The sequence below is a fragment of the Rhyacophila brunnea genome, unplaced genomic scaffold (genome assembly GCF_057557595.1).
Source record: "Rhyacophila brunnea isolate RB1 unplaced genomic scaffold, BYU_Rbru_1.0 scaffold_8, whole genome shotgun sequence".
Lineage (NCBI taxonomy): Eukaryota > Metazoa > Arthropoda > Insecta > Trichoptera > Rhyacophilidae > Rhyacophila > Rhyacophila brunnea.
Genome location: NW_028233350.1, coordinates 6,229,680 through 6,257,378, shown reverse-complemented (window position 1 = coordinate 6,257,378; position 27,699 = coordinate 6,229,680). Strand labels below are relative to the sequence as shown.

General features: G+C 34.3%; 3 protein-coding genes across 3 annotated transcripts; 2 read left to right on the top strand and 1 right to left on the bottom strand.

Moving 5' to 3' along the window:
- The first annotated feature begins 1,370 nt into the window (after positions 1 to 1,370).
- trsn (translin) lies at positions 1,371 to 12,126 on the top strand. The gene is made up of 7 exons (XM_085959098.1): positions 1,371 to 1,532; positions 1,661 to 1,748; positions 3,433 to 3,529; positions 3,615 to 3,730; positions 4,945 to 5,024; positions 11,676 to 11,767; positions 11,851 to 12,126. Exons 1-7 carry the CDS (start codon positions 1,464 to 1,466, stop codon positions 11,990 to 11,992), a joined length of 684 nt encoding a protein of 227 aa, XP_085815224.1. The 5' UTR covers positions 1,371 to 1,463; the 3' UTR covers positions 11,993 to 12,126.
- Positions 12,127 to 12,835: 709 nt separating this feature from the next.
- Positions 12,836 to 16,164, bottom strand: LOC147063855 (small ribosomal subunit protein eS10-like). The gene is made up of 4 exons (XM_085959097.1): positions 16,131 to 16,164; positions 15,678 to 15,878; positions 14,513 to 14,759; positions 12,836 to 12,930 (listed from the first exon to the last, which is right to left on the bottom strand). Exons 2-4 carry the CDS (start codon positions 15,875 to 15,877, stop codon positions 12,895 to 12,897), a joined length of 483 nt encoding a protein of 160 aa, XP_085815223.1. The 5' UTR covers position 15,878; positions 16,131 to 16,164; the 3' UTR covers positions 12,836 to 12,894.
- A 423-nt stretch (positions 16,165 to 16,587) lies between these two features.
- Positions 16,588 to 27,116, top strand: ND-39 (NADH:ubiquinone oxidoreductase subunit 39). The gene is made up of 7 exons (XM_085959096.1): positions 16,588 to 16,652; positions 16,900 to 17,099; positions 20,112 to 20,335; positions 21,579 to 21,782; positions 23,345 to 23,506; positions 25,123 to 25,309; positions 26,701 to 27,116. The coding sequence occupies exons 1-7, from the start codon at positions 16,613 to 16,615 to the stop codon at positions 26,878 to 26,880; spliced, it is 1,197 nt and encodes a 398-aa protein (XP_085815222.1). The 5' UTR covers positions 16,588 to 16,612; the 3' UTR covers positions 26,881 to 27,116.
- The last annotated feature ends 583 nt before the right edge of the window (positions 27,117 to 27,699 follow it).

Sequence of the window (27,699 nt, the reverse complement as noted above, 5' to 3'; positions counted from 1 at the left end):
ATTATCACAAAATTCCAGCTATATTTTCTACGCAAAGTTCGATTTAATATCATTACCTACCTACCCATATTATCATGACAGCTGACAACAATTTATTTTCATTTAATTTATATTTATAACGGAGATTCTAAACTACAAACTGTGTTAAATCAACCCGGAATAATCAGGTTTTATATTATTATATAACTAATTTTATTTTAAGTAGGTACGGCCTAACGATTTTATCAATTTATGTTCAATTGTCATCTAAGTCACATTATGTCGATATGAAAACAATCGAAAAGGTGGGCGATTAGGAAAAGCTTTGGGCAAGAGTACCTAATTTTTAAAAACCTTTGTCATATAAATCTTATATGTGATCCTATTCGTGAAGCATTATTTATATTTTGTACATTTAACATAAATGAAAACGACAGTTGAATTTGTGTTATTGTAGACGACAATCTAGGAGATTAGAATTTCATAACAAGTTGACATTTCAATAAATATTTTGCTGTTTTAGAAACAAATAGATTATTTAATAAAGTATTGGCAACACTAATTAATTAGTAGTCAGAAATCACGTTTCCGCAAAATTTCTTCCAAGTGGTCCGAGTTCCAGCCGTCTGATTGGGTTTGTTTGATTCAGTTTGATTTGATTAGCTGGAACATACCCAAATTCGCCAGAGTAGTCACTCGACTCAGTGTTGCTATCATTTTGTCCCAAACATTACAGTATTATTTAGTCAAACAGTTTAGTAGGTACGCAATGTGTTCGGTTGAAAATACATACGATTTTATTTTACCCGTTCCGGTCAAAAAAAAAAATTTACTGGCGAATCTGTGAAATCAGTTTCGTTTCAAAGACTTTTTCTTGGTTTGTTAAATTTTCCTCTATTACGATATTATAGTACTTTGCAGCCAATTATAGTACCTACGGAAAATACCCAAAATATGGTTCTTTTGGTGTAGGTATCTATCTTTTTCAATAAAAAAATTAAATTCACGATATTCCGATCCATAGACTAATATACTTCCGATCAAAAGATATTATCTCTGCTTTCATACCAACCATAGATAATACATGTGTCAAAGGCACATTATGGCCATTATGGGTACATTCATAGGTAAACGGCATCTGACGCAGTGATGCCAACCGTACTATAATTATAGTACAATACTATAATTTTAATTCCGCGAAAAATGTAAAATACTATATTTTTACGCGAAATATACCAAAATACTATAATTTTACAGGATTCAAGACGAAAAATGTTCCTGTACTATATATTTTTCTGAAATACTATAATTTTTATGCCTTTGTCCTATAATCAGCATAGAAAAAGATGGCAACACTGATGTGACGGCATCTCAAACGTCAAAGTCAAATCGATTGACACAATTTGAAAGCCGGTAGGATAGAAGTGAGATTAGATTGATTGAAAAGTGTTTTTTTTTTTACTAATTTCCATATTTTGTAAATCATGCCTAACTTCAGCGAAGTATTCACTGAATTTCAGGAGCATCTTAACAAAGAGCAAGCTGTCAGAGATGTAATCATCAAATTGTTTAATATAATATTTTAATTTGTAATCAATGTTATATCGTTAAGATGATACTAATAAGTTATATTATATTATGCATGGAAGTCTTGAATCAACTGATATAATTTAATTTATAGGCGATAAAAAAGATTGTTACCGATATTGATACTGCAGCACGGAAAATCTCAACTATTCTGCAATCCATACATCATGATGATACAGGCAGTAAGCTAATAATTCTAATCCTAATATATCGATGGCGTAATGTTAACCCAATGCTTACGGGCCACACAAAATTGTGTTTATACTAATTGCTTTTCAAATGCAAATTAACACGTTAATTACAAAATTAATTAAAAGGGACCGTAAGCATTGTGTTAATATAACATAAGTGACTTTGTACAAATTATTGTGCAGGAAGCTAAAATTTTTTAGCTATTTAATATCCCGTAACGTAATAAGTGGTAAAGCAAAGCACATGGAGCCTAATATAATGATAACATCCAATAAAATGTGACAATATAAAGATAAACATCCAAATCTGTTATATTCTTTACTGTTTTACCTGTTTAATAATTCGAAAGTGACATTTTGAAGCTGAATTCAACAGTCACGTCATGCAACACGCTTGACAGCTTAGAGGCAAGATACGGACTATTACAGGTTTATTTCTGCAAAGTTCAGATACGGGAAATTACTAAAATGGCTGTATCATTTTTGTTAAAATAACTACATACAGATATGGGAATTTCGCAGTCGATGGACAGTAATTTTGTTGTTTTTAATACATCAAAAAGTCATTTTTGTCATATAGTCAGATACGGAGTATTGACATTAGACCATCGATATACAGTCGAGCTCGGTTATTACGATCACGGATATAGCGAGGTCTCGGATGTAACGAGGAGACATTCCTTGACATTTTAGTTTATGATTTTCTTCATATATTTATTCACTTTTATAAGGAGCTCCTTATCGGGTATACCGAGCTAAAATATCATCAAAATTTTTCTTAAAACTGTTAAGTAATGTGTCGATCGTTTAAAAACATTTCGACCCTAAGCAATAAAATCCGACCGGACAGGATGCCCCCGGGTTCGAATTACGTTTATGATACTAGTTAAGTGTCTAAGTACCTAATTGGTGTTTTCGCTGACAAGATTTAAAAAGTATCCACGCATATGGTTGAAAAAAAATCCAAGGTTTGTGAAGTTAGTAGGTACCTACCAGCATTCATTACAATAAACAACTTCTTTTGTAGTTTATGAATGCCATGCTTGTTTCGGGGAAAAATTCTAATTGTGTATTTTTGTTTGAATTGCGACTTGTGTTATGTGACCGCTCAAAAATACCTATTCTCTGATATAGTGAGTAACGCTTATAACGAGCAAATTCAGTCGGTCCCATCTTCCTCGTAATAACCAAGTTCGACTGTATTATTTTTAAATTCTAATACTACGGAATTCTATATTACTAAAATATATGGAAATGTAATCATTTTTGGTAAAGTACCGTATACAGTAGTGTTTTATTTACCAAAACTAGGGACGCCAAAAAAGTATCGAAACTTTTCTTGCAATACGATACCGATACCTAGTAATTTAGATCATTTTCCTTTCGATGTGATGATCCTAGCGAATACCACAACAGTAGGTTGTGTTAGGTTTTTGGTTTCAAAAGGCCTCGATCATAAAAGTAAGAGTACAAGAAACTGTACGGATGTTTAGAAAAACACTCTTTACGATAAAATTTATCGATGCTTCTACTTACCTTAAACTCCCACAGAACATGGACTGTTACAGTTTACAAAATGTAACCTTTATGTGAAAACTTTATATAATTTGCCTACTGTATTGCTTAAACAATAAAATATTTCACATTCATCTCATCTTATTCTTATATTTTATAGTGATAGATGCATGCTACAAGGCTCGTCAGATATTTGAAGAAGTTAGGAAAGGATATGCACAACTAAGTGAAGCCTTCCCTCTCGAAGATTATTACAGGTAAAAATATGTATTTTAAAAAGCAAGTAAAGGAAGCTTAAAATTCAAAGGATTGTAAATTACATTAAATTACTAATTGTTGAAGGTATCGAGATCACTGGAGGCACGTGACCCAGCGTTTATGTTTTTCGGCAGCTCTCATAGTCTGGTTAGAAGTTGGTATTTTAATATCCAGGGAAACAACGGCTGAATTAATAGGAGGTAAGTAACAAACAATTTCTAGTCTGTTATAGCGCCTGTACACATGCATGGATTTACTGGCAGCAATAGTGCATATTTTAAACAATCGTGATAATAACTGTTTACACGTAAAAGTGCTGGCTGTTTCTCCAATCTCATTCTTCCAGAGTAAGCGAGATGCAATGTTGTCATTTTATGGTGCTATTTGAGAGGTAATGAAAATCGGTTAACCTCAAAATGACCATACTTAGTTCGTTTTTTTGCCGGCAGGTTCGCGCAGATTGAAAAAATCAGTACTGTCGCATGAAAATTCAGAAGCTTCCAAACTTTTTTTAATTCACTGCAGTGTAATACATTTTCTTGTTATGGCCACGATAATACTTACTGTCAACAGTAAATCCATGCACGTGAAAACGGGGTATTATGTAAAGAGAAACACAATTTGCATAAACTGTTTCTACTCAAACACAACCGATTGAATTGTGAGGAATGAAACAAGTGTATGTAATGTCACTGCTGAAATGGCAATCGGCCGGATGTTGACCAGCAAGTAGATATACCATGACATCAGCGAAGGGTGGAGGTAGGCTTTTAAGATCCTACATGAATAGTGCACACTAAACTTTTGTCAGTTGAAACGTATTTGTTTCAATGTATAGAATAAAATTGGAAAATTGTTAGTTTTTAAAATTTAATGGCACCCTGCCTAATCCAAACAATAGTAGAAAAAAACCTTAATTGTTTACCTATAAAATATCTAAAATTATGCCATTGGACCATGCATAATTTTAGATATATTATAGATAAAAGAATATTTATTATCGATTATGGATTAGTATACACTGAACTCCCTTTTTACACAGTTTTTTTTTTACACGATTTCGAAATAACACGGTGCAAAGCCATCAACCAAGACCAATTTGGCCAGAATGTGTTGAATAATTTTTTTTACCTTTGATTTTTTAAAGTATTTTAATGTATACTTTTTTTACACGGTTAATGCGGGATTATTTAACATTGTTCTTATGGGTATTTGGCGGGACTTTAAAAAATGAACTATCCGTGCGGGAAAACGATTTATACGAGAACGTTGGATTGGGGTTCCACTGTATACCTATTTAATATCTTATAAAATAATTGGATGACAATAAAGTTATTTTAATCCCATATAACCTATTGTTAATTGCTATTATTACCTATTGAATTCTCCAATACATTTTATTCTTTATTTTCAGTGAAATCCAAGGAAGAGCTTGGTTTTCATCTCGACATTGAAGAATTTCTGATGGGACTATTGGATCTTTCATCTGAATTGGTAACTTTTATTAAATTGTCCACTTGTAATTGAGGGGCCAAGAAGTAAACTAGTACATGTGACATTGAAAAACCAGTTGGGAGCAGTTTCCACATCACCTTACTTATTTATGGGTGTGAAACAAGATTTAAACATGTAACTTACTAGTTTGTATGATAAGATAACTCGGGTAGTCCTAAAATTGGGTTACATTTCATGGACTCATGGGGTGTCTGAAGTGTTATTACTTACATCTTCCAAGCTATTTTCTAAAAAAATTGAATGAACCTAACTTGTCCTGCCTAAAACATTAATAATGTTTTTTTTTTGAAACAGTAATAATGGATCATTTGATGACGGGTCTCGTGGTGTAGTGCGCAAGGCGCTGGCTTTCCATCACGGAGTTCTGGGTTCGATTCCCAGTGAGGTCAAAATATATTTACATTATTTAATATGTAAATTCCTCAAGCCTGGGAATTTTACCACAATTATTGGGCTTCACGGCCTGTTGTGGTGTTTAATAAAGAAACAAAAAAAAACCTCATTTACGAAATGTTGAAAATAGTCATGTAGAATTTACGATCCCACAGTGACGAAGGGTAAACCATATGAAATATCTAAAATTATGCCAATAAATAATATGTAGGTACCTACATAATGATAGGTATTTTATAGATATGTATAAGACTATTTTCTCTTTTTTGATTCACTTAGAAAATTATGTATATCACTGAGCCATTAATTAAAATCTGGTATGACCATCTACCTACCGGTGGCGAAGATTGGAGGTAGGCTGTGGAGATATGACAAAAATAATGCGCACTTTGTCAGTCAAATACCATAATATTCTGCAATTTGTATTCTTAGTTCTATGAAAACAAAAATAAGCATGGCTGACAAAGTTTAGTGTGCATGCTTTATGTCAGATCTCAACAGCCTACCTTCGCCACTGCGATCGCGTATTTAACTGGACTCGATTTACTTAACTTGGACACTGGCGCACTCCATTTAGTCTATTTTAATTGTAGCCTAATAACACAAATAATTACAAGATAAAAAGAACTTTTTATATACCACGTTTTAAAATTTTCTGATGAATCATATAAATTTGGCAATCCTATGTATTAATAAATACTTTTTTTTGCACTTGATAGAAATACTGAATAAATATAGAATACTGTAATGTCATTTTGATTTCCAAAGTAACACACGTAGGGGAGAGCAGGTAGGATTCGTACACTTTTTACTTTAAGTCGTATAAAAACAAAACTGTAAGATATTTTAAAATAACTTCAATGTTGCTATATATCCAATATATTTGGCTTTAATAATAGTGAAGTGTAGTTTAGATACAAATCAGCATGGCGAAGCTACGGTAACTTTTCTGAAAAATGGAAAACGTACGAAACTACCCCACACGTGGGGTAGCTTCGTACATAGTGTGGGGCACATTCGTACATAATGGGGAACCTTCGTACAGTCAAAGAAAATGCTATTTATTCAATGTAATATAATCATGTATTGAGATCAAAGCTAACACAGAATCAGCCTGCATGTAATAATAATTAACAGTTATTGTTTTTAAAGTGCTTATAACTACTTAGTCATAAAAACATAACACTTTTATTTATTTTTTTGTTAATAAAGGTACGAATAAATCAACATTATAAAATTTACCATTAGAGTAATAGGTCTTAATCTTATGTATTTAATAGTTGTACTATCCAACATTATACATAGATAGGTCTTTTTCGAAGCTAAATATTATCCGGGCTGTTCTTGCTGTAAAAGCAGATTTTGTTAGCGGGAAAACACATACCACATCTGATATGTAAACTGTTACTTCATCTTTGGTAGTGGAAAAGACAAATTTCCAGGTATGAGGCTTCTTCCTCAAAAATGAAACTTTGTATTCAACGGGACTATATTTTTTAAGCACTTGTCCAAGATAATATAAAACGGTCTTTGTTTTCTTGAACTCTACTATCACAAAGCGTTCTTCTTTGATGTTCTCTGACGTAACTGGAGTTTCATTCTCAATATCCGATCTTTAGACGTCTCTTCGATGGGAGAACAAGAACTTTCTCTTAAACTCATATTAGCCTCATCCTCACAATCAGTTTCATCCTGACTATCAGTCTTTACAGTTTTATTTTGCCTCTTTGGTTTAGTTGTCCCTGAAGTTTTCTTCTGTCTCTTTGTTTTGGTTATTGTACCTGACAGTAAATGTAATGCTCGCTTCATCTCCTTAGCCCTTTGTTTCCTCTCTTGCTCTTGCTTCTTCAACTTTTTTGCTTTTTATATTTCTTCTAGTCTATTTTTTTCAGGGGTATCTGTATATATTATCAATTTTCCTGGTAGTTTTCCTTTCCTCGACTTTTTTAACGCATTTCTGTCCACTCTGGGATAGGGCCGGATAATTTCTGGAGTTATTAATCCTACAGTTGATGAAGATGCAGGCACAGTTGTAGGTGATAGCAAGGAGGGTGATACTGGCGCTGAACTCCATGGAAGATCTTATTGAGTAATCTCTGTTTCTGCAAGTAGAGTTTCTGGCACATTGGCATCTTGGCCCGCTATAGAAGTTGATTGTCCACCTTACGTGGATTCTAACGGCTGCATCTTGCATCATTGCATCTTAATCAACGTCTCCTTTTCTTGTCCCCTTTTTCACATATATTCGCGGTATGGTTCTGTAACAATAATATTTTTGGTGAACAATCTTTCTACTGCCACGCAGTTAGGAATGGGGAGCATTCGTACAGTACGAATCTACTCCACTCATAACTGCACGAAGGTACCCCAAACCGAAAAATCAACAAATTAATTGAAAATAAAAATAACCGCTATAGTTAGCCTAAAATGACTATTTACTTATTAAACGAAGTTATCACTTCATAAACTATATTAAGTCACTTATAACATTCATGCAAAACTTATAACAGTTAAGCGTGTTCAAAAGTGAATACAAAAAATACTTACGTAGAGCGAAAACACGTATCGGCGTGCTCCGTCGAAGCTGTTGGCCGCACTGATGCCCTGCCCCGCAGTTACACTATGCGTATGAGCGGGAGTCACACACACAAACGCGAGCACGCCAATGAATTGGATAGTGAAGATATCGCCACTGTACGAATGCTCCCTATGTACGAATCCTACCTGTTTTCCCCTATATATTAATAATTTAGTTGCTAGGACCCCCTTAACACATCTTGAGCGGGAAGGGTATTTCTACCCACGCGCCGGACCGGTGTTCGTCGGCGGGACGGGTAGAAATACCTTTTACGCCGGCTCCACTTGAAGTGCGGGAAAGGTATTTCTACCCGATTATTGCATACGAATATTTTATGTCAACGGTTTGAAAATGTTTCAAACTACACACACATCTACAAAAAAAAATAATTTACCGTCGATTCATTTACTTACACACACTCTCTTGCGCAGCCCATATGAGAGCTTGTGCGTAATCAGGAAATTTGTTTAGAGTCCTAAATCAGCGAACTATATTTCTGTAGACGATAAGAATGCTAAAACTATATGCGTCTTCTTTTTACACTTGTTTATTTTTTGATGGGTGAGCAGGAAGACAACATTTTGTGAAATATCGATGTATTCTTTAAACATGGTTTGTTCGCTGTACTGTGAATGCGATTATATGTATATTTTTATGATGTGTGATAAATACATAGGCCTCCTTTTCATACTATAATATTATCCTTTGTGAGCGAGTGTAAAGACGACAATTTGTGATAGACGGAATGCATTCTTCGCACTTGTTGTAAGTGATATTGTGCGGTGCGATAACGCTGGTATGCGAGCGGAGCAATAAATTATAACATGAGTGGAAACCAATGTTATTTAGATGTCTGTAATCTACTACGATCTATATAGAATATCAGTATTGAATTTTCAGTCTTGAAATACGGCGCTATAGAACGGGTGTGTTTTTACAAGTGAAATATATTTAAGTAATCGATATTTTATTTAATCTTTAAAAAATGGCTTCAGACAATTATGAAAGCGATGACGAAATATTTGCCGATAATTTGTCTGCCTATTCTGGTGAAGATTTACCAGAATTAGGCAGCGACAGTGATAGCGACAGCGATAGTGAAGAGTTCCCTCGCACGAGAAGGGTACCAGTGATACCGTTACAAATCAGTGATTCGGAAGACAGTGAAGTGGAGGAAGAGGAAGTCATGGAATGGTATGAAATAGACAACCCACCGCATATTGAACCATTTTTAGGCAACGTTGGTGTTTGCGTAGCACCAAACAATTCTGAAAATGTGATGGATATAGTTAGTTTATTTATTGGAGATGATTTACTTAGCATGATGGTAGAAGAAAGCAATCTATACCGCACTCAAAATGAATCCCGAATCAAGAAAATGAAGAAATCTATCAAATGGAAGCCTGTAAATCTTGGTGAGATGAAAAAATTCCTCGGACTCATTTTGCTTATGGGACAAGTTCGAAAAGACACAAGAGATGATTATTGGTCTACTGATCCGAGTATAGAAACACCAATATATTCTAAAACAATGAGTCGTGATCGTTTTAGACAAATTTGGCAATCGTGGCACTTTTCAAATAACGATATCATTACGGATTCCAGCGATCGCCTTGAAAAGATTAGGCCAATTATGACATACCTAATACCGAAGTTTTCTTCGGTTTATAAGCCTCAAAGGGAACTTTCTTTAGATGAAGGTATTATACCGTGGCGGGGAAGACTTGTATTTAAAGTATATAATGCATCTAAGATAATAAAATACGGTATCCTAGTGCGCATGGTCAGTGAAGCCACTACGGGATACATCTGTAATATGCTCATTTACAGTGGGCAAGGAAGACCACTATTAGACACCATCCAATTGCTTCTTGGTCCGTATTTAAATTTGTGGCATCATGTCTATATGGACAATTATTATAATAGTGTAAAAACCAGTGAAGCACTTTTAGAAAATAAAATTAGGACGTGTGGAACAATGCGAATAAACCGAGGCTTCCCAGAATGTTTTAAACACGTCAATCTTAGTGCAGGACAGAGTATTTTCCGTCGGCGAAAGGATGTATTGTTACAACTCTGGAAATCAAAGAGAGATGTTCGAATGATTTCAACAATACATCCATCTACCATTTTAGAGAGTCACAACACCGATTGGAATACGAGACTACACATTTGGAAACCGCTATGTGTTATCGAATATAATAAATATATGAAAGGGGTAGACCGTGCGGATCAGTATCTCTCTTACTACTCGATCATACGAAGAACAAAAAAATGGACAAAGAGAGTTGTCATGTATTTGTTAAATTGTGCTTTTTTTAATTCTTTTAAAGTTTATAAAGTATTAAATCCGACCAAAAGGCTAACTTACAAACAGTTTTTGCGTAGTATAAGCAAATTTTGGATAGCCGACCATATTGTTGAAACTGACCCAATTTTGGAAGAAGCAGGGCCATCTACATCACGATTACCAAGAAGAGTGGGTAAAAGTGATCATCCTGGTAGGTTATCACTCGATATGAAGAAGCATCGAATGATAAAAATTGTTACAGATGGTAAAAAAAAATACCCACAAAGACAGTGTCGAGTGTGTTCGGTGCACAAAAAGAAAAGTTTGACTAGTTATATGTGTACATTTTGTGACGTCCCCCTACACAGGGGTGAGTGTTTTCATAAATATCATACTTTATCCAAATATTAGAATAATAATTTTTGTGCGGGAATTTATTTATAGTGAATGGAATATTTTTTACGAAACCTTCCTGTAAATATGTGATTAGCACCATGTACTTATGTTATTTTAAACAATTTGTTCTAAAAAGAAACACAGCACTGAGGAGCAATATATGGTGAGTGTGAATTCCAAATTTCATTTAAAAATAACTGATAGTTTGGAAGATACAGCGATTTTTGTAAAATTGCCGCTGGTTTTCGCCCGCTGCGTGTACCTGTGAATTTGTACTGAGGCCCGCGCAAAATGTGTTAACAACCAATAATAGTGTTGTACGTTTTTTTTTAATATAAAAATCCATGTTTTTTTAAATTAAATATTAATAATAATTACAAGATAAAAAGAACTTTTTATATACGTTTTTAAATTTTCTGTTGAATTATTATGCTCAAACTTGTACTTGAGTAAATAATAACAAACTTGAAGTAAATAAAAAACAAACAAACAAATATAGAATACTGAAATGTCATTTTGATTTCCATAGTAACCTACGTATATATTAATAATTTAGTTGCTAGGACCACCCCCTAAGCAAAAATAGTCTTTTTATGGATTTTTCCGAAATAACTTTCCATACATAACAAAATTAACTGAACATGACTTCAATTCTGCTTAAAGATGGCTAAAAGTATTAAAAGAATGCATTGTCGTTGTGTTCTGATATATTCTAAAAGTTTCAAATGTCTAGCTAGTCGGGAAGTTAGTTAAAAATCTTCAATCGTCCAATACAAATCTTGGACAAACGAGAAAATGAGCTAATAAAACTTATTATATGAAAGTTGATTCAAACTTAAAACCATACATACTGTACCAAATGATTCACATAAAAATAAGAGGTACCTACTTTTGATAACCTGTGAAGATCTATTTTATATTATCATATTATAGGGTTATGTATGTCTACATTAAAGTTGTTTAATATTATCAGGCTCGTCTTGCTGTGAATTGTGTAACAAGGGGAGACTACTCTAAGCCTTTGCAGATATCGCAGTTTGTTTTGGAATTGAATGCAGGATTCAGGTTTGTGATATTATTTTTATCTAAAAAAATCTTTCCCTTTCTGACGGACTATAATTTCTAGATTTTGCAATACTTTCTTACAGGCTACTCAATCTCAAGAATGACCATCTGAGAAAGAGATTCGATGCTTTGAAATATGATGTGAAGAAGATCGAGGAAGTTGTCTATGATCTCAGTCTACGAGGATTGATTCCAGGTCGACAAACACATGCTGAAGGCGTTTGATCGAGCACAGGACAACCTTTCTCATAAGTGTGATAATAATGTATCCATGTTAATTAAAATATGATATATTTTGAGAGTACCTACTGCATTTAAATACAAGTTTGCAAACAATTAAAGGCTATGTTATTACTGGATCAGGATTTATGAATTATCCCCTCCATTTGATTGCTAATTGGATAAGTCTTGTTCTTTCTTCACTAATAATGTGGGCTAGTGATATTCGATTAGTTACATCTAATCAATTGATTGTCACGATGATCACTAACATAAACCAAAATTAATTTAATAGGTCATATTTTGGTCGAAAACGAAACTTATTTCCCATCTTTATTGTGTTCCCTGATAGTAACTGAATACATATTATAATGTATGTCAAGTTGGACTGCTCACTTTTGAAATTTAAAATTTCGAAATAGCCAGTCAAAAGTTATGGGCAAATCAAATTATGACAAGCGTCTAGTTGGGAGTACCCACTTTTGAAAAACGAATAAAATCCAAAATAGCCAATCGTTAGTGCTGCAAAAATTGTCATTATTGCCTTTAAATTATAAATTTTGTAATTTAATGGCAATAACGATAATTTTTGCAGCACTAACCAATACTAATGTAACACTAACGATTGGCTATTTTGGATTTTATTTGTTTTTCAAAAGTGGGTACTCCCAACTAGACGCTTGTCATAATTTGATTTGTCCACAACTTTTGTAATTAAAAAAAAACAGGTATTTGAAGCTGTTGACGCTCTCAATTTTTTGCCTGTCGCTAATCAGAGGGAAATCTGGATCAGTACAGGTGTAATATAATTTATAGAGGTATCTTATAGGATAAATAAATAGAAAAAAATAGTTTTAAATTTTTTTTATTGATGGAGCAGTTAAAAATACAGTTTATAATAAATTTTCTTAAGGCGCAGCCCGTCCTCTGCCATAGCCACCTCGCTGTAACAAAAGAAAATATTTATAGAGTAATGCGTACTTTAATAATAAATTATGACAATGAGGATTCACATGGAGATATGTATAATGGGTAAACAAGTAAAGCTGGATCTATTCTATATAAATACCCCAATTTGTCAATAGACAGTCAAGTCATGGTAAAAATGGATTTGACCAATCAACCAAGTGCAGAATAGTATGTATCGGCAAATGATGAAATTTGTGCTACACCCGTCAGTGTATGCCCACCCTGCACATTTTCAAGTTATAGTGGAACAATTTAACCTTGAAATGGCGCAGATCGTAATTTCTTCCACTGCGCACGGATTACATATGGTAAATCTAATTATTGTTACCATTATTATATCGACTGCTCTTACATGCAGCTATTGCATCATTTTCATGTCATATTTCCTGTGAAAACTACCAAACTTCACACTTATATGATTTATGTTAAAGGTGCTTTTAGATGTCTGTTCAGTTGAGGTTTCCGTTTTGAAATGACTGTATTTAGACATCAGTTCAATAATTGTCCGTTGAGTCTCAGTTGGGAAACGGATATGTACCTATATTTACATATTTTTAATCCAGTACAAATGAATATTATTTTTATAATAACTTTCTAAACGTAGTGGTTGGTATAATGCACTACTGAAAAAACAAACATACACTGAAAATGGAAATGTAGTACGAAAAATATGGGAACATAGAAATTTACATGTCAATTCAACTGGGAACCCCAAAAATGGATACGATAACTGATAAAAAAACCCAACCTGTCTCGTCTGTTTAAATTTTGCATTTACACGTAGTACAACTGACAGCTCGACCGAAACGGAGACTAATCAGACAACAAAACTGATTATTTTAAAGCACCTTTTCGCTCATCCAATGAAAAAATTAGTGCCCTAAAACACCATCTATTTTACCTTTAAAAAACTATACACAGATAACTACAGATAAAGATATCTTAGCCAAGATGGTGTGATATATCACATGAATTTTGTATTTATTTTATTGTATGTCGGTCATTGTCACGACAGGTCAAAAGTTGTGTGGTATGTAGTTGAAAAAAGTTATTTTGTCTTTGATATAGTAATACCCTGACTTACGCGAACTCGGAGTTATGCGGTTCTTGATTTTTTCGTTTGGCTTCAGACCCAGTTCTACCAGAAAAGCACATGGCAATTGCAAGTTTGACGGAAGGTCTCAGCTCAATTGAAGTGTTTAAATTTTTTAGAAAAAGACTAACAAAGAATGCGCTATAGCCACTTTTTTATGAACTCATTTATTTTTACAATATTTTGCAATTTTATTAAATATTTATCTTCTAAACTAGTGTTTTTGTTAGCCTTGGTCCCAATTAAACAAAATTTATATGTGCGCAAAGTTGTAGCCCGACTTACGAGAATTCAACTTATGCAATTTTTGTTGGACCCACCAATCATGTAACTTCGGGTATTACTGTATTGAATATGTATTAACATAATAATTTTATTTGTCACTCATAAGAATCTACATTAAATCAAGATAGCAGAAGAATCAAATTTGACATACTATTAGGTATCGAAAAGTATATACTCACGAATTCAAGATCGCCAGTGCCAGCACCGACATCAGCCTTCTTGTCTGATGAGGATTGAGGGGCGGGTGCTCTCCTGTACGCAGTTCTGTCCTCGCCGCCTCCGCGACCTCCCTCGGGCCTGCCGCCGCCAGGAGTACGCATGCGGTTCATCTCTGGCCGGGCGATTCTCTTCAGGGTAGCTGGGACAATCTCAGTGGGCAGGTGGAGGTACGCCCTCAAGTACTCGATGCCTTCGTTGGTCAAATACCTGCATCAAATGATTGGACACATTCAAATAAAGTTTTCACACGGAAATAAGGCACCGATTTTACTAGCTGACTTCGAATTTAGTATCTGAAGGTTTACGAAATATGAAAATTTCTTTTCAAAAGACTTAGAATTTAATTTATTTGTATTATCTAGATTCTGCTATCCATGTAACCTAGATCTGTGGAGACGTGCGGTTAAATATTATCCCGGATCAAGTATAATTTTGTTTTCCGTCGGAAGGTTTTTTTAGTTTATGATAGAAACATAGTGCACGATTTATATAGCCGTTTCAATGTACCCAAATTAATAACTTGGTGGAATTTGCAACTCGGGGGGTAATCGAGGAAAGTAACTTGAAGAGAAGATCAGTTCTTAGCTCTAGTTTAATCTATTAAGATCAGGTACTACGTTGCCTAGATTGTGCGCAATGTCCAGCAATTCAATTAGGATCAAAGAGGGAAGCCATTAATTCAGTGGCTACAGTAACCGATGCATGCTATAGAATGTTATACGATTAAGTCAATAAGCGCCCTGTCCAACATTAGATTGGCCAAACCTCAAAACGTGAGTATAATAATAATTATCAACTTGAGGTACACATTGCAAAGGTTCACCGCTATGACAGATGTTCAATATTGTTTACACAACAATCACCGATTATTCAATGACATTAAGAGAGTAAATTCCACGTTCAATGGCAATTACTGCAACTCCATTCCAAAATGGCAATCACAATTAAACATTTCACATAAACCATGATCTAAATCACTTTAGGCTCCTTTCTGAGATTTTCTTTTCACTATCACATCGATATTCCTTCATAGCACAGATCGAAGAACCAACTTACATGACACAGGACGAACTTTGGTAATTTTCACTGGGGCGATTTCACAATAGATTTGATATCTGGACTTACCAATAAAAGTGCCTCCACGCAAACTGCTCCTTCACGTATCCTCGTGATTTTAAGGACTGCATGGCTTTAATTACGTGTAAATTGGGGATCTGTTCGAGTTCAGGGTGCTTAGGGGCATGGAAGTCCTTTTTGGCGACCATGACGCCCTCCTTGAAGAGGTACTCATAGATGGTGACTCTGCTCTGTTTGGGCATCAACATCCTAAAAAGAACAAAGAAGAATAGATGAAGATTTAATAAAAAACTCCAAATACTTACATACGTTAGGTATACCAAGTCAAATCTGACAGTAGTCAAGTGTCGCATGATAATATGTCATTTAAGGCACTTCGTATACGAAAAACTCAGCGAGAGTAAAGACTATCATCAGATGAAAGGTTTTGTAACATAAAGTAATCGAAATAATGGTAAAAGATCGCGTAATTTTGCATGGATTAAAACTTATTGGACATACTTGGTGTTTTGGGGTTACGATAGAAACCGGAAAGAAACAGTCGCGCTAAATATATTGCCGCTTTGAAAAATAGCGTAAAATTAGTTGATCGTGTGTCTATGGTCAAAAAATAAATATTTATAAAGTGGCTTTTCCTTTGAATTCAAGAATGCTGCCAATTCATTGATAATAATTATGATAAATAATAAACTATGCTACTAAACTGTAATATTAAATTTATATTATTCTACTACCCAATTTGGTGATGGAGATTGAAAGTGATATTTAAAATTCTAAAATCAGCAGAGAGGCACTCAAAGTAGGTAGTACGCTTGTGTGTTTTTTATTCTCACAAAGCATAACTTTGATAGGCAGTTCAGTAGGTACCTACTTGGATCCGTGCAATTTAAAAATATCTAGTAAATAATTAAAAATAATGAATGTTGACAGTTCAATATTTTTTCTGTTTGGCAATGTTGGTTTGATTGGAAAAAGAAACAAAAATGGCGGCTATCGCAATAACTGGTGCTGTCCGATCGGCAAGTATGTATTTAAAATGTGTAAATAAATAATAAAGTTACCTTAATTAAAAACACATTAATTGTGAGTAATTTTGTTTAGGTACTGGTGTTTATAGATTTTGGTTTACATAAAAAATAGGTTATGTAATAATATGCTGTCTACGAACATCAGCTGTCAAAATATCTTGAAAATGAAATAAAACATTTTTTATATTTCTATTCAATATTGTAGATTGTCATTGGCACGACGTTTTGGTATTTGTTTTTAGAAAGTAACATCGGCAGCGCCAGTCTAGTTTATGTACAGGCTTCTCGCTACAGCACCGATGATCGTAAAGTGAACATTGCCGCCTGGAAGAGAGGAACTGGAGGACGAAGCAGCTTCAATGGAATTGTGGCCACTGTTTTCGGCTGCACAGGTTTTGTCGGAAAGTATGTCTGCACAAAACTTGGAAGGACCGGCACACAGGTTTAAAACATATTTATCGTAGTTTAGTTATTTACATATTTATATCAAACTATCTCAGTCAAAAATTGTGTTTAGTTGCTATTCTATGGTAATTACTAATTTATTGTGTTCGATGAGGTTTGAAATTTTTTGTTGTGCTCAGACTTATAGGGTGAACACATTACCATCACGTCACGTGAAGCTCGTGCTACGGAAAGAGAATAAAGAAGAAAAACGAATATTGTCAGTCGTTTACGCATATTATTTATGGTCTGCTGGTTGGGTTCTGTTCGAAATATTATCGTGTCTTGTGACTGGTTCTCCGCCGTCGCTCGCTGCCATCTGTCAGTGAGCGCAGTGTTGCCAAACAAACTATAATTATAGTACATTTAGGTCCGCATACTATTAAAAAAGGGGTGGGAATTAATCGCACAATGCAATAATCAAAATTCACAAAAAAAATAACTTTTACATTTGGAAAATAGTTTCACAAATAAATAGATGAAATCACATAAAATAGTTTGTTTCACAAAACAAAAATCATAAATCACTCATTGTAAATATAAATTCACTCAATTTTGACAACTGCACACATTTGTAAAATTGTTTTCACCGATAAATAATATATCGCACAAAGAAAAGGTAGAAATTCACAAATGTCAAACTAATAATCGTAACAATACAATTTTATTAGAAGGCAATCGCAAAAATGATGCTTAGGTGTCAATATAATTAATGTTTAACGCAGTAATATAAATATGTATATATATTATTTAATGTAAATCTACAACCAAATAACACCACCTAGGTATACTGATCTTTTTCGGTTCATCGATATAAATTTTGGTAAATGTGGCGCAGATGCCGTCATGAGATTGTATAAGTATCTTTTTTGAACTAAACCTAATCTAACCTAACCTATTCTAACGTAACCTAACCTAATATAACTTAACCTAACCTAACCTGACCTGACCTAACCTAACCCAACCTAATATTACCTAATATAATCTTAGTTTGTGATAATGAAGTAAGTATCAAAATCTATGAGCATTTTAAATTAACAATTATTAGATCGAAAAGCCTATGCGCCGACAGAAAAAGGTATTTATTATAATTGTCTACATGGAATAAACTGTTTTCGTAAAAAAAAAATCATAAAAGCTCATGACGGCATCTGCGGCACAATTACCTTAGTTTTAATTAACGTCACTTTTTAAATAGGTATTTATAGTATTATTTGAATCTGAAAGTAGGTACCTCATACATACTTATGTTTTGCCAGAATATTGTTTAAAATCATTAAACCTAATTTTCATAGTGTTTATATTCTTTTACGATTAATTGGGTTACAATAGTATATTAATACGTGAAGACTACTTTTTCCTTAGTGCAAATCGATCATTTGATTGTTGTAGTTGATTTGTGAATATCATCCATTTCCGATGTGACGAACATCTTTTTAAATGTTGTCAGCGCTTTGTGAAAACAGTCTATTCAATTGTGCGAATATATATTCCCCTTAAAAAAGTAATATTTTCGTCTGTGTACTATAAAAAAAGTATAGTACGTAAAAAATACCACAATTTTGAAAAATGGAATTAATTGAATTCGCCGATTAGCATTTTTCGGTCGTAAGAGGTGTTTAAATAAAGCAGGGCATCCTTAGACAATAGATACATCTAGACGCCACCCGTTGCATTGCTAAATGAAGCCGCGTGTCTTGCGTTTGGTTTGTGAGCGAGCGAACGCATTCGTCTACAAATGTTTGAGACCATAGACCATTTCGTTAGTGCTCGCCCAAAGTGCTCGCACTAGACGCTCAGAATTAAAATATAATTTTCTATTTTTTTACGTTATATAGTATTTTTAAGCGATCAAAATGCAACCATTAGATAAAGATGTCCATAATTTAAGTTATTTTAAAGAAACACTAGGTCACTGATATTAAAATATATAATAAAATACAAATAAATTATCACGAACATGTATCAACTTACTTATGAAACGTAATACCATCTTCTTGCTTATCAGTACGGCTACCACATTTTAAGACAACACACAGAACCATCTTTTCTACTTAATTAACCAAAAATATTTACCACTGACTTTATGTTTAACACAAAAAATATCAATTTTAGCAACACAAGCTCGCAGGTTATCGACGCTACGTGAAGCGTTTCGCCCCGATTTGATGGCGATACTTTTGGAAACTGGCTTGTAGCTAGTAGACCTTTTATCTTACTCTAGCGCGTGTCGCAGAGATTGTAAGGGTGCCGAATACTTTCTCACTCGCACTCATGCATCGTTTTTGTTCAGGCCTTGAGGGCATCGAAATTTCTCGAATTCTCCATTATGTTTACTTATGTGACAAACAAAAAACTTACATTTTCAACACGTCCTATAATTTTTGCCGAAATACTATCATTTCTTGGACCACGTACTATAATTCGATGACAAAAAGATAGCTGAATTCAAAATGGCGGCGGACAGATAAAGACAGCGGAGGACCAGTCAAAAGCACCATATTATCTATGCATGCAATGTCTCAAGTAATTTTGGTAAATGTACCGCAGACGATGTCATGAGATTTTATTACTTTCTTTTTTGACCAAACCAAACCTAACCTAACCTACCCCAACCTAATATAATCTTAATTTGTGATGATGATGCATCAAAATGTATGAAAATTTCAAATTTTCAATCAACGATTATTTGATCGAAAAGCCTATGCGCCGACAGAAAAGGGTATTTATTATAATTGTCTACATGGAATAAACTGTTTTTGTAAAAAAAAAATATTAACGCTTATGACATCTGCGGCATAATTACCGTAACTTTGACATGCGTACACATAGAAACTATCACCACACTCTTTAGGGTAAACCAGTTCCCATTACTTTTGTGTTCCTTGAGTAACCTACCAGACTTGAATGATAATTTGTTCTATTTACCATGACTAGCGTATTAATGTCTCCCGCCTGATCATTAGTAACTTTATTCATGTATTATACATTGGAATTAATAACTTTTTAGTTGATACTGCCACATCGTGGAGACCATTACGATTGCATGAGGCTGAAAGTAGTGGGAGACCTGGGGCAAGTCCTCTTCCAACCGTTTACCATCCGAGACCAAGAGAGCATCGACAGAGCCGTCAAGTACTCTAATGTTGTCATCAATCTGATTGGAAGGGACTATGAAACTAAAAACTACAATTACCAAGAAGCCAATGTCGAGTCAGCCAGAATAGTCGCCAGGTAAAATAATGACATTGTAATATTAGGCTGTCACTGTATCCCTTGCAAGTTTTTTCTTGGGAACCAAACATAAAAAAAAATGAAAGAGTTCTGTGCAGTTATATGAGATGTCTTAAGACTACACCTCAGCTGAGGGATGGTCTAAAAAGATCGTAACTATGCAACGCGCGGATTGAACTAATGACGCGTGTCGCACGGAACATAATTTGTCATAAACATTCAACATGCGTCCATTTAGCATTATGTTTATTGTTATATTAGTAATAATAATATATATTCATTGACATGTTTTCTTTTTCGGGTCCAGGAATAACGTTTTTTAGTCATCTTTACACGATATAAGAATATATTCTTACGACGCCATCACAAAAAAAATTGACGTATTGCCACCTCGAATGCCGCTCGGCGATTGGCGACGAATGCGAAATTTCGTCTCAACTAAATAACGAAAATACTCACCCGCTTGCGTATTGTAATATTTTGATGTAACCGATCTTATCCCAAAAAAATAATTAGCTTATGGAATTCTATATGATATAAGGAAATAGTAGGAATAAAAAATATATGATTACCGGTTTCATATCTTTACAACAAGAGGATTTAAAATATGCCTTTTGTTGTTATTTAGTGTAAACAGGCATTTCGAAAAACGCTGAAGATTTGATGATTAAATTAAAATTATAAAAAAAAATATACTTATTTTTCATGAACATAGTTCAATTTTTCCAAATGATCATAGTTTATTGCATTCATTAGAGTATTGTCTTCGTTTGGTGCATGTATATTTGTGATATGAAATGCGATTATTTGCCGTTTCACTTATGTATGCTCTTAAGAAAGATCTATACAGCTTTGCTACGATGTGATACATTTAGAATAAAAATACATAATTTTGTAATAATAACCACACCGTGCAGTGCAAAGCTGGTTACCACAGCCTTGTACAAGCTATGATGTGTATTCGGCGACTTATGACGGTTGTTGACCCTTAGCAAGATAGCCATTAGTATCTGTAAAGTGTTCTCGTGCTACTTATAAAAAAAATAACACGTTTTTGGAGTTACTGCACTCCACATATTACGGAGATGGACGTGAGACATTCTCTTAGATGTAATAATTGTCTATATCGATACGTGTGTTGTGGACACAGTGGAAACGCAACAATTATTCAGTTTCAGAAATTACAGTGTGGTCTCGTCCTTATATTAAAATTGTAAATTATATTTTACTATGTTTTTTGCAGGGCATGCGCTAATGCGGGCGTTGATAGACTTATCCATCTATCATACCTTAACTCTGCAGAATATCCCGACGAGTTGGTCGTGAAAGGAGGAAGTCGCTTTAAGGCAAGCAAGTGGTTAGGAGAGCAAGCCGTTAAGGAAGAATTCCCAGATGTCACCATTATCAAGGCTTCCGATATCTACGGCAGTGAAGATCGATTTTTGAGGTAAGCATCGGCATGACAAGACATTTTTTTTCATTGGCTGTATGATTGAATGTGAATTTTGTACGCCTACTGAAGAGGTATTTTTGACCAGAAATATTCTTAGTCATTCGATCAATGTATCAGGTCTGCGCCCTGGATTTAAACACACAAAACATGTGAATAACATTTTTATTATAGGTAATTATTAATATCATTAATCAATTGGAGACAGTTGAATTGATGTAAACGATATTGCAAGACTTAGAGAACATGGTTGCTTGTAGGACAGCTGTGTAAACCTACTTTTAGTATGCCTCTTGCCACACGAGATCTTCAATGTGTAGATCGCTTTAGAGTGAGAAAGGTTCGACGACGATGACTGGATCTGTGCCACAAGGGAGCGGAGTGTTACTCTCTCAAACCACATCCAGAGAACATGTGCTAACGACATGAAGCTCTCCTTCGTGACCTCATCTGTCACTGAGGATTAACATGTCAGCTCACAAACTTGAGCCATGGAGGAGGTGAAGACTTAAATGTTGGAGCACTATCAAAGAAGAAGAGGGGTATTCATTGATTGTTTAAGAATACCTTATAATTACGTTTCCAAATGACAGTATGTATGCCTTTTTGCTCTTCGAATGCCTTTCCATTGTATAGATATACATATCACCGATGCAGCCGTGAAGGGTGGAGGTAGGCTGTGGAGATCCAATAAAAATAATGCAAACTTTTTCAGTCATCCTTTGTTTTCATTGAGTTAACCCATTCCAGACAGAATTAATTTTTCAGGATCACGAAGACTTCAAACCCTAATATCGTCGGTGTTTTGTAAAAAGGGCGAATCAACCATTTTGGCGAAATCGAGATTTTAATGAAAATACAATATGTACCCCACTAGCTTTGTTGTGTAAAAACGGCGAATTTTTATCTCCACAGGAAAGTACTTAAAAACGATAATCGACTAAAATTAAATTAATTAAAATTACGAAATAAAAAGCAAATGTGACATATTATGCCGGGTCCACACTGGCAACATGTCGCGCGACAACCTCGTTAAGTTTTACGATAATTATCATACTTATCGTAAAATTTAACGAGGTTGTCGCGCGACATGTTGCCAGTGTGGACCCGGCATTAGGCCTTTTAAAATATTATATAATAATACCTATTATAATGACAGTATTCTTTCTAAGCTTTATTATAAACTTGTTAAATATTTATAATCATCTACAGGTAAAAAACAAATAAATGTTAAAAGTTAAAAATCCTCCTCCTGTAAAGTAGCATTTTGGTTAATTCGCCCTTTTTACAAAACACCGACGATATATCCAAAATATGTTTGCAGATGCCTTGGTTTTACACTCACGATGCGATATTATGGTTGCTTTAGATTGGTGTTAATTGAATTTTAAAAACTAACCAACACCATCTGCAATTTGTATTAGTTCAATGAAAACAAATAAGATGACTGACAAAGTTTCGTGTGCAGTATTATCAGATCTTCACAGCCTATCTCCACCCTTCACAACTGTACCAATGATACATTATTAATCTGTATTCTGATAATTTGTACATTTTAGAGCGTATACTCATTATTGGCGCAAGCAAGGGCAAGCCATTCCTCTGTGGTTCAATGGTCAACGGACCGAAAAGCAACCTGTCTTCGTATCGGACGTTGCCCAAGGCATCATTAACGCAGCCAAGGATCCTGATACTAAGGGCAAAGTCTATCAGGCTATTGGGTAAGAAATTTACTTATATTTTTGTTTTGTATCTTATTACAATAGCGGGCTGAAAAATTCGCAGCCTCTGAAACAAACACCACGAGTATGATTGGGAACATTTTTATTTTCAATATAATCTCCTTGAAATTATAGCCGATGTCATATGGTGCGGCCATTTAAACTGGCGTATTGGCCTAATGAAAAGTAACCTTCTGTCAGCATTTTTGGACGTTTCGATTTGTTCACATAATATTTATAGGACTTACTATTTTCAGCAATTTTTCACAACCAAAGTACACCCGATCCTCTTTTTGCATGGGGGATACGTACCGTGTAAAAAAGATAAGGTGCCCATACAAAAATGTTAGATAGGTTCCATTACTTAAAATCAACTCAAAATATGAAATTCTTGAACTGAAAAATAAATCGAATTTATTTATTATTTATACATAAAATAATTACAAGATAAAAAGAACTTTTTATATACAATGTTTTTAAATTTTCTGTTGAATCATATAAACTTGACTTGACTAGCTTAAACGATCAAAAAAATTTGTACTTGATATAAATAATACTGAAATGTCATTTTGACATTCATATTGATTTCCATAGTAACGCATGTACATATTAATGATTTAGTTGCTAGGACCCCAGACCCCTAGCAACCAATAATAGTGGATTGGATTACGGATTTCTTCCGAAATAACTTTTCATACAAAACAGAATTAACTGAAAATGAATTTAATTCTACTTAAAAATGGCTAAAAGTATTAAAAAAATGCATTGGCATCGTGTTCTGATATATTCTAAAAGTTTCAAATGTCTAGCTAGTCGGGAAGTTAGTTAAAAATCGATTGCAAGATTTGTACCGGACAAAGAACCATCGGACAAATAAGAATACGAGCTAAGAAAAACTTTTCTAAAAAGAAATAGTTTTCGATTTAAATTAAATTTAGCATAGAGAAATATATTCATTCAGTGTCGCTACTTGACAATAAACGAGCCCGTTTAGTGCGGTTTTTCGCTGGCGAAAAATCACTCTCATCGCTGGAAATATTTACTGATGCTGACGCCGAAACACGCGGCGAGTCTATCATATCGAACCCGAAGTGACGTGACTAGTGGCACCATGTGTGTACGTATGTATGTCTGGGCGGCATCCGGTGACAACATATGTATGCACCAGTAACATGCAGTCCATTACAATGCAATTTTTTGATTAATATATACATACACATGTATTTTTAATAATTTAATTTAAATCAAATAAATTAGTGTAAATAAAAAATAATCGGTATTTTTTTAAAACCGCGTTATTTTGAAACCGTGCAAAAAGAGGATCGGGTGTATACATCATATGGAATTACTGCGGTTGATAGCCTTTATCGCATTGGTCACCTTCAACATCTTGCACACATGCGTTCAAACTTGGCTGCCCACTTTTTGATCATTGCATATAACAGAGCAGTCTCCAACAACGCTTCTGACATTCCCCGAAGATTGGGCATGACAATAATTCTAAAAAACATAATATATTGATAAGCTTTTACGATGTCCTGTGAAACAATGCGAGATGGATGGATTTATTTTTTGCTTACGTATATTGAGATTTAATGTGAGGAATTTTTTTCCAGACCAAAACGTTATCTGCAGGCCGATCTGGTGGATTGGTTCCAAAGGGTCGTGCGTAAAGATGAGAAATGGGGCTACAGAAGATACGACATGCGTTACGACCCCTTCTTCCAAATGAGGATTACCCTCAATGAGAAATTCTCCCCCGGCTATCCTCTGGGGTATTTGCATTGGGAAGGAATTGAAAGGGTAAACCATATTAAATATATTTTATTTTCGTTGATATAATGGTGTGACAAATATGTTCAAGTTTTGAGTATGCATGATAGCAAATAGATTGCTACTTCTACTTGACAATTTTCCTGTTTCAACGCTTCTCTAATCTAAAATGAAGTTATAATATCATGTGATTTTTCATCATGAATTAATTACCTATTGTATTACAGTACTCTCTCAGTAATCCGCCACCCCAAAAACCAGACAAGTGTCAAATTAGTGAAAGCGGTGGATTATAGTGCATACATACAAAATATGGTAAAAATTAAAACAGGCATTTCATAAATTTGTACTAGCAAATGACGGTTTTATTTATAATCAAAGTCAAGTATTTACTAAATTATACATATTTATAAACTAAATATTAAACACAACCAGTTGTTCAGTGAGGCAGATATTCTTGAATGGATTAGGATTCCTGGCTTTCCCTATGATGAAAAGCTTCAGTTTGTGTCCCGGTTGCATTGGAGCACGGCATAATTGTGATGCGGTCCTTGGTCACTTTCCTCCCTGGTACATTACTTTCTTCACGATGAACGTACGTTTTACGAAGGAGAAGTTTCAAAAATAAACCTGTCTCATCTGCGTTGTATACTTGTACGCGACGGACTACTGAATTTGACAATCTAATACCGGCGAATTATAGAGCTTGATTTTGTGTTTTCAACTAGTAAAAATAATGGCAGATTATAGTAGTTGTCGGATAATCGAGCGGGGATTACTGAGAGTGTACTGTATATGGTTTTTTGGGTGATTTGCGTAAAGTACTTTCTCATCCGGGGGCTCCAGGTTCGTTCCCAGTGAGGTCACAATACATTAAATGTGATTGCTTCACTTCTACTATTACTGTAAAACCTCGTTAATACGAACACGCTTAATTCGAAATTCGTTGTAAATTGAAATTTTCACTGAAATATAATCCCGCCAATGCAATTTTCATATAAAAGAATCCGTTATCCGTATAACTCATTTTTGATCCAGACAACGATGCAATATTCCGTAAATCAAAAAAACATTACACTACTGTTATTTGGAATCTCGGCCTGTTGTAGTGTTAAAAAGAATGTGTATTTGATATATGTATAAATTTTTGGAAATTGCTGTATGTTGCAATACTAGTATTGGGTATAGACCAGTGATTCACAACCTTTTTATTAGTGGGGCTTATTTATGCATTTTCTAATTGCTTGCAATCGGAAGCACCAGTTAGTGTCACGGATGACATAATATTCTCCCTCATGTTCAGAGATACCATAAGTATTGACTTATCATAAGAGCGCACTGGGTCCGCTATCCTTGTGAACTTGACGATGCTTTGTCAACCCGCATAATATTTAATATTTCTGCGTGGGATTGTTTTGTAGGAAACTACTACTGATGTTGTGGATGCTGGAGTTCCAACATTGGAAGATCTGGGTATCACCCTGACTAAGATGGAAGACCAGGTTCCATGGGAACTCCGCCATAACAGAGCCAACAACTACTATGGAGAGGAACTTGGAGAGTTCGAGAAGCCAGCACCACCTCCGGTTATTCACATCTAAATTGATAAATTTCAACTTGCATACAAATATATTTATTTCCACGCTAGGTTATCAAATTGCTTAATTATGCATCATAGATGGGTGAAACATTCATGAAATTGTGTTGATAATCTTGACGTATCGGCTCATCTGTGAATTCAAAATTTAGTGAATTCCATCTGTAGTTTGCGTAAGTTAAGTCAATATAAAATGTTACTTTATTTATACATATTATGTAAATAAATACTTATCTTCAATTGTTGACTTCTTTGTTATTTTCTATTCTTGATAATGTCCTGGATCCAAATACATATTATGTACAATTAAATTGAAGTTAGGTAAATTACCATTATCAGTTGGTTATTACATTCAACTTATAAATGAAACCCTGCCTTATTAAAACCATAATAGATATATAATATTCTTAAATAAAATATTTACATATTATGGCTTAGATTAGGCAGGGTTTATTTGAATTTTAAAAACTAACCGGCACCATCTGTCAATTGTGTTCTTCGTTCAATGAAAACAAATAAGTATGACTTTAGTTTAGTGTGCACTATTTATGTCGAATCTTAACAGCTTATCTCCACCCCTTGCCACTAGTTGTAGATTGAAGCGCTTACTTGAAAAGAGGCGAAAACGGTGTTATGCGATTTTGAAACTAGGCTAGATTTTTAATAATTGAATACGTGTATTAATTAAGGCGCTAAGTACCAAAAACATAAAAACTGACATTTTTATAGCCTGTCGACGTTGTAAGTCCGTTGGCGTGTTTTATTTATAATGGTGTAAGTAGCACTGCAGTGGTCAACGGCATTCAATATAAAATAGCTGACG